Consider the following 17,973-nt stretch of genomic DNA (forward strand, 5'->3'; position numbering starts at 1 on the left):
ACTTTACAAAAAGAATAAACAAAACTAAAAAAATATGGCCTAAAATAATAAAAATGTATTTTTTTTCTAATTTAAAAATAAAATGACAACATTTTTAAAAATGTAATTTATAAATATTATAAATCATGAGTCCAAAATGTGGATAATTTAAACCACAAATTTTTATTGTAGTCTATAATTTATCAATAACCAATAAGTAAAAAAGTGTGGCCCTAAAACTTTTCACATTTTCGAAAGAGGCAGTTCAAACCCTGGCAAATCTTCATCTCTCTACAAGCATTATCTCTCTCTGCTTTCTCATGTTTTCATTTTCTCCCATTTAGTTTCTCAAAATTGCTTTTCATTTTCCTGCTTGGTTTATCTGCAAAATAGTAGTATGTTTTCATTTTGAAATAGAAACCACTATGCATTTCTCAGGTTTCTCTCTGCTCAATGAACACTCTATTCGCTTGATTTCTCGTTTCACTATTTCAGTGTGGGGTTGATTTTCAACGAAGGTGACGAGAAGGAGGTTAGTGAAAGTGGTTGCTAAGTACAAGGTACAACTATTGTCGTTGCTCTTATATTTTCCTACTTTTTTGTAATGAAATATGTATAGGCCTATTTATGTTTATATTTTGACATATACATCATTCTAATGCATGCATGGTTTGATTGATTTTACTGTGCCCATGGACTTGTTAAATTAGGTTTGATGACCATCATGGAGCATTTTTTTTTTCATTTTTACAAAAATGGGGTCGTTTTCAAAAAAATTACAAATATGGACAAGTCGTGCCAACTTGGCACGACTTTATATGCAGAAGTCGTGCCAAGTTGGCACGACTTCTGCCACGTCAACCCCTGAAGTCGTGTCAACTTGACACGACTTTGCCCACGTCATATATATATATATATATATATATATATATTTTTATTTTTTTTAATTTTCCTGTAAAATTTTCTTATTTAGATATTGACTGGTAAGTTATGTAATGTTTAAAATTAATTTGATACATAATTTTCTAAGGGTGTTAGTTTTAAGCAATAAAAAAATGAATAATTGTGTATGGATCATGTTTGACGATAATGTAATATATTAATTTGGTTATTAGATTAATAAAAAATATGAAAAACAAAACAAATGTTCATATTGCAGAATCGAAGGTCACAATAAAAGTAATTGTCTGCACAAACAAGATTGATAATAAAATTCAATTTCAAGTTTGATTATTAATTTTCTCATTTTCTTTACCTAAGTATTTATACCTTCATAAAAAAATTATTTATCAAATTAATTTCAAATATTACATAACTTATAATTTTAATTATAATTAAATAATTATAATATATATTTATTTAAAAACAAAAAGAATTAAAAAAATATGATGTGGACAAAGTCGTGCCAACTTGGCACGACTTTAGGTTGACGTGACAGAAGTCGTGCCAAGTTGACACGACTTCAGGCTGACGTGGCAAAGTCGTGCCAAGTTGGCATGACTTCTACATATGAAGTCGCGCCAAGTTGTCACGACTTGCCCCATATTTGTAATTTTTTTGACAACGACCCCATTTTGGTAAAAACAAAAAAAAAAGACCCCATGATGATCATAAAACCGTTAGATTACTTTGCAAAAAATTTGCACAACTACTAGTGAATTTTGTTATTCTTCTTGTCTTCTGGTTTGATTGATTTTACTTTGCCCATGGGCTTTTATTTGTCATAAAAGGTTTGAACTAGACTCTTAAAAAACATTGTAACCACAGTTTTATTTCCGTCATCAAGTCTTATTTGTCATTACAACTTTTCTTATAGTGGTGGAGCTTGCAAAAAACACCATCAAGGTCGCGCTACTTGTTGTGGTTGAATCTTGTGTCATGTTTTTGGGTTGGTGAAATCCAACGACTATGTGGTTTTTGTTTTATTTTTATATTTTAATGAGTAAATAGTTTGTTAATTATGTGTTCTATAACTTTTGTATATTCCAATTAAAATGATGATTTCATACACACATATACGTGGTATTAGAGAACTTGTTTAGGTTCTTCCTTTAAGAACAAAAAATGTAAAAATTGGAGCCAACTAAGTTTTCAAAATTTAAAATAATTATCTTTTATAAGTTATTTTAGGATTTATGTGCATTAAAAAAACACAACCTATTAAAAAAAAACACAAAAAAATGAAAGTAACGGAAGTGTTGGAGATCCCACATCGACTAGAGATTAGAGCCTTTCATTGTATATAAGTGGGTGCAAACCTCAACCTTATGAGCCGGTTTTATGGGGTTGAGTTAGGCTTAAAGTCCACTTCTTAATATGGTATCAGAGCCATTTTCGAGCCTATCCTAGCGAGTGTTTGTGTTGGGCCTATCGTGCCACCTGCTATCGGGCCGCTATCGGACCACCCAAAATATATAGTCCCACGCACGAGTTGGCAGTCTCGGCGTGAGGGGGTTTTATGGGCCGGTTTTATGGGGTTGAGTTAGGCTTAAAGTCCACTTCGTAATAGGAAGTTTGAAAAATCCTTAGAAATAATAGGAGTTTGAAAAACCCCTGAAAATAACAAATGGTTTGGAAAATCTCGAGAAATAACATGAGGTTTGAAAACCCTGGAAGTAATTGGAATTTTAGAAAACCTTTAGAAGTAATGTGGGTTCAGAAAACCCCTAAAAATAAAAGAGATTTACATCACCACCGAAATATAATTGATATTTTAGAAGAAAAAGAACCACAAATAACACATTTAACCAATTTATTTATCTTATTAAAATTAATAATAATAATATTAATATTAAAAGAATAATAATATTAATAATAGTATTAATAATTATAAGAAGATTAAGAATAAGAATAAGAATTATAATATAATTCTCCTCTAGTACGGTGATAATAGATTTTATGTGTATTCATATAACCAGAATTTGATTTTCTATAATAAGATATTGTTAATAATAATGACCTTAAAAGTAACGTCATTCTTATGGAGTAATATTAAAATGCAGTTTAGCACTACCTATCTTGATTGTGTCTAATTTTTTTACCCAAACCTAATAATCTTTATGTTCAATCTCTAAATTATCTTCCACATATGATGTTATCCAATATTATTTGGAAAGTCGGAGAAAAATATGTTTTTTACATTCCTTCTATCATATTCAAACCATCGTGACCGGTACTATGAAGGTCTCCGGTTTCCCATGGAACTCATATTCGTTAAATTAATGATTGATAGGTCTTTTAACGATTATGAACCATCCTGTTCGTTAATTATAAAATGTTTTATTCAAATTTATTAACGTACAATTAATTATAACCACTTAAACAAATTAATGAATTAATAGGAATAGGAAAAAAAATTATATAGTTTTCAATTGTTTTTAAGCATTAATATAAAGGTTTTATAAAAAAATCATCAACAATTAAAATTAAAAATGTATATCGATTTTGACGGTTATTTGTTTTCCAGTCAGAAATTATTACATTTTTACTGTTTAACAAAACCACTAATAAAACTTTTTACTAATTACATGATTTCTTGTGGTGGTAAAAAGTAAAAATATCATCATGAATATAAGATCCAAAATATGTAAGTCAAACATATAAACGTCTGCATCCTGACTGTATAACCTCATAAATATCTTGGCTTCTGTCACTTTCTTCTTTTATATCTAACATTTTTTTCGTAATTATCACCATGTCATATCATAACGAAAGAAAAAAATATCTTTTTAAAATATAATTATTTAATAACTTTTTATTAACATAATAATAATAATAAAGAGTAATTAAGTGTTTGTATTTTGAAAAGATGGATATCAATATATAAATAAACTAACAAAATTTAGGAAGGAAAAAATTATCAAGGAAACTTAATAAGAGACATTTTTCTACAAATTTTAATTATTGGCACAAAAAATTGGGAAACAATTAATTATGTTTAAGAAAATTGGCCCTTTCTAAAAAAGTGTTATGGATAGAAAAGGATTATTACTTTATATTATTTTCTATAAAATAATTACGTCAAATTGATTGAACTATTTGTAAATTCTCTTACATGTATTAAATTCTATATAAAAAAATGTATAATTTTATTTTACTCTAAAAAATATGAATTAATTATCCACTCACTCAAAAGAAATGGATAATTTGATTTTGTAAGAGTTTAATTTTTTGCTATACTTTTAAAAAATAAATATGGAAAAAAAATGAAATCATGCAATTGTTTTAAAGTATTTAAAAACAAAATACACGACGTCTAAATTACTCAATTTCACTTTTAACAAAAGAACACAAAAAAGTAGAAAAGACACGGAAGGCAAATGGGAAGTCTTGAATATTTATTTTCGACAAGGGTATGGGTATGTGTACCTTGATCGGTAACCGAGTCATATTTTAAAATATTTGGGAAATATTTCAATATAACGATACGATAAAAATTGATCAAACTGTATAAAGGATAATATATCTCACTGCTTTTTAGTCTTTTCTGTTGTAACCACCTATTGGTTATAACTCCTTTATATACACTTATAATTGTAATCTTTGATATGAATATTTGATATACATTTTTCCTTTTCTCAAACTCTCACTCTGTTTTACTCTTTTACCCTTTACCTTCCTCTCTCTTCACATGGTATATAGAGCTATTTTTTCATCATGTCTTCCCCTTCTTCATCTTCTTCTTCTTCAGGTACCAATCTTGAAAATTTTTCTGGTGTTTCCTCCTTCACACCTCATACTTTCTCTACTCCAATTTCGTTGAAATTGGATGATGATAACTTTCTTCTCTGGCAGCAACAAGTCACTGTCATTGTACATGGTCTCAATCTTTCACGGTTCTTGGAGGAGTCTTCATCACCTCCAGAATTTCTCACTGCTGAAAATTCAAAATCGCCCACCCTTAATCCTCTTTTTCTTCGGCATCAGCAACAGGATCACCTTCTCGTTGCCTAGCTTCTCGCGTCCATGACAACGCCAATCTTGACAAAAATGGTGGGTCTTCACAGAGCGTATCAAATATGGAATAAACTGCATACGTATTATGCCACTCAGTCTCGAGCCAAAATTAAGAAACTCAAGGTACAGTTACGCAATCCTAAGAAAGATCGCTCCATTTCCACCTATCTTCTTGATCAAAAGAAAATCGTGGATACATTTGTCGCTGTCGATGCCCCAATCTCGATCGATGATCAAATCGAAGGAAGTTATTCTGGACAGCTTACCAAACGAATATGACGGTTTCATTACTTCCGTCACCTCTCGCATCGATCCATACACAGTGGAAGACATTGAGGCTCTTCTGCTTGCTCAAGAGGAGCGTTTTGACAAACATCGATTGTTGGATTCTGGTATTGTTCAAGCACATCTTTCAACAGCTTCTTGGCAACCGTCAAACCCCACATACAACAAACCATGGATGAATCAAACTCACAGAGGTGGTCGCCGTGGTGGACGACCCCCAAATCGCTTCTCTGGAGCGTCAAATCGAATTTCTGGGGCGTCAAACAGAAACCCTAATTTCAAGACTCAGTGCCAAATCTGTGGAAAGATGGGTCACACAGCTCTCCGTTGTTGGCAAAGGTATGACACCGATTCAAATAGCTCTATCAATGCTAATGCTACTGATTTTTTTTGCTTCAGTGAATGAATCTGTTGAACCATCTATTTTGGGAGCACCATCTACGGTCACCGATCCTCTCTGGTATCCTGACAGCGGTGCTACACATCATCTCACAAGTGACTTCAGTGCTTTTACCACAATCCAATTATAATGGCACCGAGGATGTAAAGTTAGGTAATGGTTCAGGTACTCCCATTACTCACATTGGCTCTGCCACTTATATTTCTCCTTACCATAACACTGTCGTTCGTCTTCCTCAACTTCTTCATGTTCCAAATGTTGAACCAAGTGGTGTTCAAGCTTTGAAGAATCCAAATCCTTTGAAGGATGTTGAAGGCTTGGTTGTGCTTGCTGCTGTTGAGCTGTCTTAGTTAGGATCTGGGGTAGATTGGTTATGTAATCCACTCTTGATTGAATCCAAAGCATAGGCATTCTCAATCTTTTTAAAAGAAAAGTGTTTTTCAAACTAAGTGAAAAACAACCGATTGTTTTGTCGAAACAACCGATTGTTTTATACTTAGGTGTTTTTAGAAAAGATTGAAAACTGTTTTTCAAGTGGTTGAACTGTTAAAACCAAAACAACCGATTGATTCGAGGAAACAACCGATTGTTTGTTTTGGTACCATAACAGAAAAATGGTTTTTGTTTTGACTGAGCTTTAAATTATTCTAATTGTTTACGCTCCAGTCTTTAATGCTTTGACCAATCTTTAAATGCAATGAATAAGTTTGTTAAGATTTGATAACAAACATCTTTGAATAAATTCAGAAAAACAGATTTGAGAAATAACAATCTTTTGAGAACAACAAGATTCTGATTTTCAAAGAGTTGAGATTGCTTAGAGATTGAGACTGATCAAAGAGTGTGAGATAGGATTTCTGCTTGTATTGATTTCAGATTTGCTTCTGTAACAAGTGTAATCCTTGTATTCTGTTAAACAAGAATTTTTGTGTTTTTGCTGAGAAGTGTTGTGTGTTCTTGAGGGGATCAAGATCAACATTCTTAGTGTTGGTGTGTTGGCAAGAGAAGTGTGTGTCTTGAGGGGATCAATGTCACTTTCTTGGTTGTGATGTAAGTGATCTAGGTTTGATTGCTTAGTGGAATTCCTCAGTGGTTTCTGAGAAGACTGGATGTAGCTCTGGGTTTAGAGTGAACTAGTATAAACATTTGTGTGCATTCTCTCTATCCTTAATCTCTTAAAATTCAGTTTTGATATTTGTTTACTGGTATAAACAACCGATTGTTTCTGTGAAACAACCAATTGTTTTTCTGGTGCTGTTGTTTTGCTTTGTGTTTTGGCAAACTGAATTCCTTTTCATTTGTTTCTCGAAGTAATTTCATTCTTGGCTTAAAAGTTTTCGAAAACCCTCTTTAAACAATTCACCCCCCCTCTAGTTTAAAGCTATATATTCTAACACCAAACATCACCAAAAATCTTATAAGTGTTTCTAAGTTTGCTAAAGACAATAATGTCTTCTTTGAATTCTATTCTGATTACTGCCTTGTCAAACAACAGGATACAAAGCGGATCATTCTACAAGGAAAACTTAAAGATGGTCTTTATGTGTTTCCTCCGTTTAGTCACAAACTCAAACCTTCTGTATGCAATATTAGTGTTAATTCTGTGTGTTCTAAGTTTCAACTATGGCATAATCGCCTTGGTCATGCTTCCTATAACACTGTTACCATAGTAATGAAATTGTGCAACGTACCATGTATTAAACACTCTGTTTTTTGTGAAAATTGTACTATTGCTAAACATCACCAATTACCTTTTCATGATTCTAAAACTGTTTATACTTGTCCTCTTGAACTTGTTTTTGTTGATATATGGGGTCCTTCTCCATACTATTCTTCTAATGGATCTCGGTATTACTTAGCCTTTCTTGATGCTTATTCGCGCTTTACATGGCTTTATCTCATATCCTCTAAATCTCAAGTTTTTTCAGTTTTCCAGCGTTTTAAAATTTTTGCTGAAAAACAAACTGGATGCATATTAAAAAGCTTACAAACGGATAATGCTAAGGAATTTCTTGCTCTTACACCTTCCCTGCATAATAATGGGATACAACATAGGCTAACTTGTCCTCACACACATGAGCAAAATGACTCAATTGAAAGAAAACATAGACATGTTGTTGAGATAGGTTTAGCCTTATTATCAACTGCCTCTTTACCTTATAAGTTTTGGGGAGAAGCTTTTCTTACTGCAACTACTATTATTAATCACTTACCATCTTCTGTGCTTAACAATCGTACACCTTATGAAGTTCTTTTTAACAAGAAACCCACTTATGAATTTTTTAAAGTCTTTGGTTGTGCTTGTTATCCTTTGCTTAGACCGTATAATCATCATAAATTTGAATATCATGCTTATATATGTCTGTTTTTGGGATATGATTCCAATCATAAAGGGTACCTTTGCTTGTTGCCTTCTAGTAAGACAATTATCTCACGCCATGTCATCTTTAATGAAACTGTTTTTCCTTTTTCTCTTACAAATAATCCTTTCTCTATTGATTCTGATTTGTCATCTTCTACTCATTCTAATGTGCCCCTCACTGTTATTCCTTCATCCACCTCTTTACCATCTGCTCCTAATAATAATTATGCTCCTAATAATAATTCTACTCCTAATAATAATAATTATGTTGCTCCTGCTTGCACCACTGCACCTATATCTTCTGAATCTATGGAGTCTCTTTCTTCTCCACCTGCTTCAGCTTCTATCGTCAACAATCATCCCATGGTGACTCGTTCCAAAGCTGGTGTGTTCAAACCCAAAATATATCAGGTTAGTACATCATCTGTTGAACCCCTTGGTTATAAACAAGCTTTATCTTATTCAAACTGGTTTAAAGCAATGCAATCTGAATATAATGCGCTTATAACTAATAACACTTGGACTCTAATGCCTCTTCCTCTTGGTGCGATTGTCGTTGGGTGCAAGTGGATTTTCAAACGCAAGTTGCATGCTGATGGGACTTTTCATCGCAACAAAGCACGCCTTGTAGCAAAAGGCTTTACTTAGGTTCCTGGTCTGGATTATAGTGACACATTCAGCCCTATTGTTCGACCTACAACAATTCGAATTGTTCTTGTTTTAGCTGTTTCCCACAATTGGCCACTACATCAAATAGACATTGACAATGCTTTTTTGCATGGAGACTTACAAGAACATGTATACATGGCTCAACCACCTGGTTTTGTTTCATCTGCGCATCCTCAACATGTATGCAAACTGAACAAAGCTATATATGGTCTAAAACAAGCTCCTCGGTCCTGGTTTCAGAAGCTTCATCACACTCTTACACAGATGGGTTTTCAATCTTCTAAAAGTGATTCTTCTCTGTTCATAAAGTTCTAGGATGGTAATGTCTTACTCATTCTTGTCTATGTTGATGACATTCTTATTACTGGTAACTCATCTAATGTAATTCAAAAATTTATTTATGCCCTACAAACTTTTTTTCCTTTAAAAGATCTTGGAATATTGCATTATTTTCTTGGTGTTCAGGTCTCATCACTACCAGATGGTAGTTTATTCTTGTCTCAGGAAAAATATGCAAATGATCTTCTGCTGCAAACTGATATGCTTCATGCCAAATCCCAGCCCACACCAATGATTTCTTCTTTGCGGTTAACTAAAGATGGTAGCACAGCCATTCCAGATCCCACTATTTACAGATCTACTGTTGAAGCACTTCAATATCTCACTATCACACGTCCTGAACTTGCTTTTTTTGTGAACAATGTCTGTCAGTTCATGCGTGCTCCTCAAGAACACCACTGGAAAGCTGTGAAACAGATTCTAAGATATGTTGATGGCACCACTACGCATGGTCTCCATCTTCATCCCAGTTCTACATCATCCATAATGGGTTTCAGTGATGCTGATTGGGCAACTGATTTGGATGATAGACACTCCACAACTGGCTATTGTGTCTACTTTGGAAAGAATCTTATCTCATGGTCTTCTCAAAAACAAAAGGTGGTCTCTCGGAGCACTACAGAAGCTGAGTATCGAAGTGTTACTGTTGTTCTCGCCGAGCTGTTATGGATTCAATCCCTTCTAGCAGAACTCCGACAAGTTTTCTCTCCTCCTACAATATACTCTGATAATCTAGGAGTTGTTCTTATGGCTGCCAATCCTGTCATGCACTCCAAGACTAAGCATTTTGAATTAGATTTACACTTTGTCAGGGAGAAAGTTCAACAAAAACACATTCATCTGGTGCACATTCCTGGTCAATATCAAGTAGCTGACATTTTCACTAAACCTGTTTCAAGAGCATCATTTTTTTAATTTTAGGAGTAAACTTATGGTGGAACACATCCCCACCACAAGTTTAAGGGGGGATGTAAAGGGATAATATATCTCACTGCTTTTTAGTCTTTTCTGTTGTAACCACCTATTGGTTATAACTCCTTTATATACACTTGTAATTGTAATATTTGATATGAATATTTGATATACATTTTTCCTTTTCTCAAACTCTCACTCTGTTTTACTCTTTTACCGTTTACCTTCCTCTCTCTTCACAAACTGAAAAATACACTTCCATGATATTCGAGAACCACTATGCATGTTAGTTGTTAACTATCTATCCAGTCTATACAGATAAAAGTTCATGAGTCAGCATTATAAATAGAACTCGTTGTGAGAAAGTAAGGTATGTTTTTTATATTCTATCATAACACACTTAAATCATAACACTGACTTGAGCGTCGGATTACAATCGTAAGTACTGACCGACAGAACATCTACAACAAAGAATGAAACTTGAAGAAACTCAAGGACAACCGACACGTCAACAATTATGTACTCAGCAGACAGATATTACCTCAGCCCCTCTACTCTCTGTAGATATGGAAATTTAATTTTACTAACAAAGGGAAAGAAAACTATGTTTTACTTTTAAAAAATAGATCAGAAAAGAAAGAAAAAAAAGTATATGAAATACGCGTTGAAAGAAAAAGGTTTATTACGTTTGAGAAATCCAAACGAAAACTTGCCAGACTCAAATGCTTTAATATAGATAAATTGAATATGAGTCCAAGACAACAAAAAAAACAAATGATTATGATGCAAATTGAATCTTAAGATGTCCTTTACTTACATTTTTAACACTGAACACACTTGTTTTTCATTTTATATTATTTGTAAAGGTAAATAAGTTGAAAGAAGAAAGAGAAAGTGAAAACTTAAATTCTCTTTGGATGTGTTGGTGGAATGTGGCCAATGGGAGAGCACAAATGTGTTATCTTTGAATCCACTTATTTGTGAGGAAGGGAGAACACGGATCTGCGGGAGAATAATTGTTGGTGCTTCTCTCGATACAACGAAAAAAGACGTTGTAAATAGTTGTCAAGTTATTACTTTTACTCTTTTTTTTTTCTCTATCATTTTGCATGTGATGAAGAGTATGAGATTGATTGATAATTCACTATATTTTTTGGAGATAAATGAAGGATAATCAATTATCCAGTATGATGAATATTGACTGTGTACTAATTATAACTACATAAATTAATTAATTATGAAAGTTTTATTTTAGATACACACAACAAAATCATCTAATAGAAATTAGTTTTAGATAAAAAATAATTAGTTGCTATATTAACTAAATTAAAAATTATTTTAAAAATTAAAAAAAATTTGGTTTCTAAATTAATTTTTATTATTGTTAAATAATTTTTAAATTGGTATCTAATTAGCCACCAATGTTTTAACTACCAATTATTTAGATTCTAAATTTGGAAACAAAAACCTTAGTCTCTAATTAGATACCAATTTAGAAATTATTTAATAATAATAAAAACTAATTTAAAAACCAATTTTTTTAGTTTTTAAAATGGATTCTAATTTAGGTAATATATTAACTAATTATTTTTTGTCTCTAAAATTGATTTCTATTTAATTATTTTCTTGTAGGGATATATAATCGATTATTCAACTGTATTGGATATAATATAAAAAAAAATAATTAACTAAAATTTATACCAAAATACTCATATATCATTTTTTAATTATTTAAAAAAAGATAAATTTGTAAACTTACATTTTTAATATTTAAAAAAAAAATTCATTCACACGCATCACACTATTCACAAATTTGAATAAATTTTTCCTACAAATTTACTATACATACCTTAATTCAAACAACTTAACATTCGTCACATTTTTCTCTCAAAACATTCTAAAATTACTTCTCAAATCCTCATATATCTCCCTCTAATCCAAATAAAACATCAGTCTTTGACACATTTCATTGTGGAAAAAAATATAGTGCTTAAACTCGTGCAATGGTGCCACTATCTACATAAAGATAAGTTTTCCAAATTATAGTGGAAGTGTATTGGCAAATACTAGGGTACCACTATAAAAGTAATATAGCACTTATAAAATGAACGAAATAGTATTATCACATAATTAACCACTAAGACTACGAGCATATCTAATGTGAAATTTCCAAACTATGCCATTTTTAAGTTTTAACTGTGACTGCAATAGAAATAACCTCTAACTTTAAGCATTATCTTCAAAGTTGAAAAAAATAACATTATTTTGAGGTAACATGGATTGGCATGATAGCTCTACACGACACCTTTTGATTGGAAGAAGAATTTAAATGGAGTTTAATGCATCTTAAAGTAAAATCATTGACTTTTTTTTTTCAAACTAACAAGAAAATCATGAAATAGAAACCAATTTGTAGAAACCAAAATAATTAGTTGCAATAGTAACTAAATTATAGACCATTTTAGAAACTAAAAAGAAATTTGGTTTCTAAATTAGTTTATATTATTTTCTATTATTGTTAAATAGTTTCTAAATTGGTATCTAATTAGCAACTAAGGTTTTAACTACCAATTATTTGGTAGTTAAAACCTTAGTTGCTAATTAGATACCAATTTAGAAATTATTTAACAATAATAAAAAATAATATAAACTAATTTAGAAACCAATTTTTTTTTAGTTTCTAAAATAGTCTCTATTTTAGTTACTATTGTAACTAATTATTTTGGTCTCTAAAAATTGGTTTCTATTTCATGATTTTCTTGTAGTTAATTAAAAGTTGAAAATTGAGTTTAGAGTTCAAAGTCAGTTTTTTGAAAAAAAAAATCTTATAAAGATAAGAGAGATAAACATAAAATAAAAACTTAAAATGTTTGTTTTCATAAACCAAATTATGCATAAGTTAATCAGTAAATAAATTAATATTAGTTTATGATCTAAATTTATTTTTTATTTTTTTCTTAAAAAATGTTTATTAAGAACCTATTATAAAATAAAAAGATTATTAGTTTATTGAATTGATTATAAATATTTGATAATTTATTTTTTTTAATGAGTTGATAAATATAAAATAATAATAATAATAATACTAACATATTTACATGATAATTTATTTTTTCTATTAAATAATTTGTGTATAATTTTGAAGTTCAATGTTAGAGTACTCTTACGAGATAATACATATGTACACATATATTTATATTTATGTATATATGCAAGTAAACCCTATAAAGTATATGAATAAAGATGAGACGTTACAACTTCTAGTTCGATGACACTAAGATTGTTTAGATTCTAGTTCAGATAATTATTTTAATATATATATATATGTTAAAATTATATTTTATATTTTTATTAAATAATTTAGAAATATAAAATTATGAAAATAAGGATTTTTTTAAAATCATATAATTTAAAAAATATATGTTTACATTTTTTTATTATGGTTTTGGATATAAAAGCAAATTTTATCATGTTTTAAAATTTTTGTCACTGTGTTATAGTTCCAAAAGTTTCAATTTGGTTAATGTTTTAAAATACACTTAACGTACATATGAGCTAAAAAAATAACACTGAAAATATTATTCATTTATTCACGTAATTACTAACAAAGACTCGTGACTAAACTATTTACGAAATACATCTCAGTGAAATTACTATAATTTTATATGTTTCAAAAATCAACTTGTTAATGTCTCATACTTTAAAAAATACATTTTAATTACGGTTTACTAAAACAGTATTCATGTGAACTTTAACATGATTTTTTTAAAATGCCATATTATATCAAATGTTGTTATATTATCAATTAATTATATATTAGACACTGAATTAAACAAAAGATTATCAATTTTAACAATTTTTTACTACTGTGTGAGATTAAAAGAAGGTTCATAACACAATACAATATTCAAGAACTTGAACAGTTCAATTAAAAATATAGGACCAAAATCACATAAAATAAATTTAAGAAATCAAAAAATTATATATGTTTAAGTCAGTAAAATAAAATATTAGATAAAAAAGAAAAAAAAATTGTAAAAAGACAATAGTTTACTATAGTTTATTCATGCATTACTCAAATAGCATAAGAAGGTTTCTGAAACCATAAAACACAAGTATATATCTACTCTTTGACAAAGGGGTAAATCTCATAACGGAAGTTGCAACTTCCACTCACAACTCTACCTCCTTCTTTGCCATCACAACAACTTGGGAGTTCATCAATGGCATCATCAAGACACTTCTTGCAGTCATTGCTAGAAAGGTCTCTAGTGCACTGAGTCAACCCATAAAGTGTCACTGAATTCTCAAGATATTGCTCTCCACTTGCATACAACTTATTGTCCACATAAGCTTTCTCAGCAAGCTTGCTCAATAACTCTTTAGTCTTGTAGTTAAACGATGAAGGGTCACTCACACTTTTCAGGTTCCACATGTAGAATCTGTTACTGTAGTCAATTTTGCCAAAGAAATCAGTGTCCGAGTACTTGAACATGCAGTAGTCGTACCAAATGATGGCACCTTTGTTGTATGGACAGCGATTAAGGATTTCTTTGGGTGCCTCAGAAACACAAGTTTTGCATTCTGAGGCTGATACGTCACCACGGCAAAGAGCAAGTCCATGTGCCATTTGGTTTTGGTTTTGGCCCACAGAGGCAACACCAAAGCCTGTTGAAGGGGTCTTGTAGATAAGTGAGTTGATGAGTGTTTTCAAGTTGGATTCATAGGGACTATTGGCTGTGAAATTCTGGGAATTTGAACAGAAATGGAAGAGAGGGTCAGCTCCAAAAGAGGTTTGGAGAATGAGAGATAAGGTTAGTGAGAAAAGAAAAGTGGAAAAGAGCTTTGTGGAAGACATTATTGGTTTTGATGGATTGTTTTGCATATGGGATTATGGAGAATGAGGCTATTTATGGAGAATCTTTTGCTTCATCCAAAAAGTTTACATTTTCGTTTTGACCATTTTATAATGCTAATTTGTTAGGCTGCACTGCACTATGTCAAAGTTAGGCAGCGCCTTCACATTTCGGAATTGACATTGTCGGCTTTGGTTTCTAAATCCGCAAGAGATAAATTTGAGTTTTCTATTCCATTTTATATTCATAACACCATTTCTTTTCGTTATTAAGGTAAGAAAATAAATTTTTAAAAATAAAAAATAATTAATTATTATATTAACTAAATTAAAAACCATTTTAAAAATTAAAAAAATAATCTAAATTAGTTTATATTATTATTAAATAATTTTTAAATTGGTGTATAATTAAATACTAAAAAAGTAATTTGTAATTTAATTTTATAAGTACACAGTAAATATATTGAACAAATCAGAGTGTTAATCATAAAAATGAAAAGAAGGTAGAAAAATTATATATATTATAAACGGGTCCATGCATCCTATGTTAGAATAATAATATAATTTTGCGGGCGTGTAAACCGTAAAGTTATAATGTTGTGAAGGAAAATATTTGAAATTTTCTACAAATTGTTGAGTCAAATGTTGAAAGTTAGAGATGAGCGACATGTTCTCTGGATATGATATACACTGATTATGCATGGTTGAAGGAGTAGTGCAAAGTGACTTGTAATTAAGTAAATAATATGAGTTTAATAGTAATGTATGCGCGTATAAATCGATTTCTCATCACAGAAATCCATTTATGCAATTAGAGCAAAAGAAAATTTCAAAAATTCGAAACACGTAAATACAATTTATTAAAAAAAGTAGTAGAGGGATGAAACTGAGTCAGAACTCGTATGTTGATCAGTTCATTATTAGTTTGGATTGAACCGGATCAAAACATGAAAATGCACGTTAGTTATAATAAAATAAAATTAGGTTAAATATGTTTTTTTGTGTGTTTGTAATATAATACAAATTTGATTTTTTTTTTCTGATCAAACTTTAAATTATCAAAATAAAATGAAAATTATTGGATTGGATTATGTGAAATCATTGTTAGTTTCCTTTTAAATTTATAGTTTTTTTCAAAATTTATTAGTATTGTTTTGCTTGAAGAGGTAACATCACATTTGAGGTATTGTCAGTTTTGTTCTTAAAAGACGAATCGATGGATCGAGGGAGGAAGAAATATTTAAACTGTCATTGTCCTCTGAGTGATGTGAGACTATATTGACGGTATCGGAAGAACGACATATGTCCAGTGTAACTATTTCTAATGAATTGATAAGGTGCAATATCAAATTGAACTAATTTCATATATAAAATAATTTATTTTAATTATTTTCATACTACAAATACATACTATAAATACCTGAATGGTCTAGACTAAAAATAAATTTTTTATTATAATTAAATGATGAAAAATATATTTAACTCAATAAAATTATTCAACCAATATCATTTGAATTGAATTTATGTGAGTAAAAGTGACATGTAGAACTTATTAAGTTCAATTAAAAACTATTCAAATTCAAATAAAAATAAATACATACTCAATAATTTCTTCATTCAAATTTAAGTGAAATGAAAATATCTTAATCTCCCAGCTTCGTTGACTCTTCCCGCATATTTAGTCATTCTTCAACCATTGCGTCTCTTTTATTTTCATTCCATGTTAAGTTCACACACTACTTCTTTATCATTCGTACTTTTCTCCTCTTAATCATTGAAAAATAATAAAACTAAAATTGAAAAAGTTTCTAGAAGAGCAGCATCCCTACTTTAATTTCAAAATTCAAAAAGTCAATTTTAATTATTAACGTATTTTTAAAATTGGTTTATACACGATTTTTTTTTTAAAAAAATACTAACTTTATTAAAAAAATATTTTAATTTATATACAACTTAATTGTAATTTTAATTTTGCATAACTATTTTTAAAAATATTTCCAAATAATTCTAATCCATTCTAAATGTTTTGAGTATATAAGTAGTTAACTTCACTCATATATCATTTTTCAACTTATTATATCTATATAAATAGTATTTGTAATAAATTAATATTCATTAATTATATGGAGGAAGAATATTCTGTTTTGTCTCTTTTATTCTCTCCTAATTAGATAACATTTATTTCTAATCAAGTACTCTCTTTCGAAGGAATCTATATAGTTATATTGTCATTATGATATGTTCTAATTTTCATGTCACGTCCATCAAATAGAAAGATTTAACCAAGCCAATCCTCAACCTCATTTTATCTTTTCTATTTGTAATTAATAAATATTTTTCTCACTTTTTCTTCTCGTACTATTTTTTCAAACTTTCAAATTAAATTATTAAAAATTACTCATAGGATTGAGTTTATCTTTTGTACTCTCTATCATGCATTTGAGAGCTTGGTCTTTAGGTTTTTGGGTTTTCGATTTTAGAGTCTATGATCTTTGTGTTTTTGGTCTTTGAGTCCTTGATAGGAGTACCTGCGATTATACTTCAACATTCAAGTCAGTTTTTGTCTAAGTAGTAAGTATATAGTACAACCAGAGACATCTTTTCAACTTTGGTGTTCACCTATTTATTGATTTATTGATCCCCTATATTGTACGGATAACTAGGCTAGGTCTAAATAGGCTCAAGTACGGTTAATAATGATTTGCATGTTGTTTATTATGCAATTTTTTGTTAATTGTGTTGTTAAGCCCTTAATCATGATTAAGAGACATTTGTCGCATATATTGTCAAGATGTCGGGATGTCGAGTTGGACTTCAGCATCTCAAACACTCGGGTAGAAGATCTCAACATCTTGAACATTATGGTAGTACACTACAGGACCTTGTCATCTCGACACTCAGTAACACACTGCGAAACATCGTCATCTTGGTACTCGATAGTACACAATGGGACCTCGTCATTTCGGTACTTAGTAGCATACTACGAGACTTCTTCATCTTTTTATTCAGTAGTACACTAGCCCCCCAAGTTCAAGCGAGGGGAAAAGTCTTAAAAAAGAAAAAATTGTTTCTTTGTCATGCCAATGTGTTGTCAACCTTGTTAGGTATACTAGCCCTCGGGCCCAAGTAGGTGAAGCCTACAAAGGGTCTAGAAAGATGTAGCATTTTTTAGATGCCTCTCTTTGGCAGAGATTCACAAGGGTAAAAATTCAACAT

General features: G+C 30.4%; 1 protein-coding gene across 1 annotated transcript; it reads right to left on the minus strand.

Annotated features, from left to right (window-relative positions):
• Positions 1-13,940: 13,940 nt before the first annotated feature.
• LOC137835527 (antimicrobial ginkbilobin-2-like protein) lies at positions 13,941-14,950 on the minus strand. The gene has a single exon (XM_068644068.2). It carries the CDS (start codon positions 14,785-14,787, stop codon positions 14,026-14,028), a length of 762 nt encoding a protein of 253 aa, XP_068500169.1. The 5' UTR covers positions 14,788-14,950; the 3' UTR covers positions 13,941-14,025.
• Positions 14,951-17,973: the final 3,023 nt, after the last annotated feature.

The sequence above is a fragment of the Phaseolus vulgaris genome, chromosome 5 (assembly GCF_051622355.1).
Source record: "Phaseolus vulgaris cultivar YP4 chromosome 5, ASM5162235v1, whole genome shotgun sequence".
NCBI lineage: Eukaryota > Viridiplantae > Streptophyta > Magnoliopsida > Fabales > Fabaceae > Phaseolus > Phaseolus vulgaris.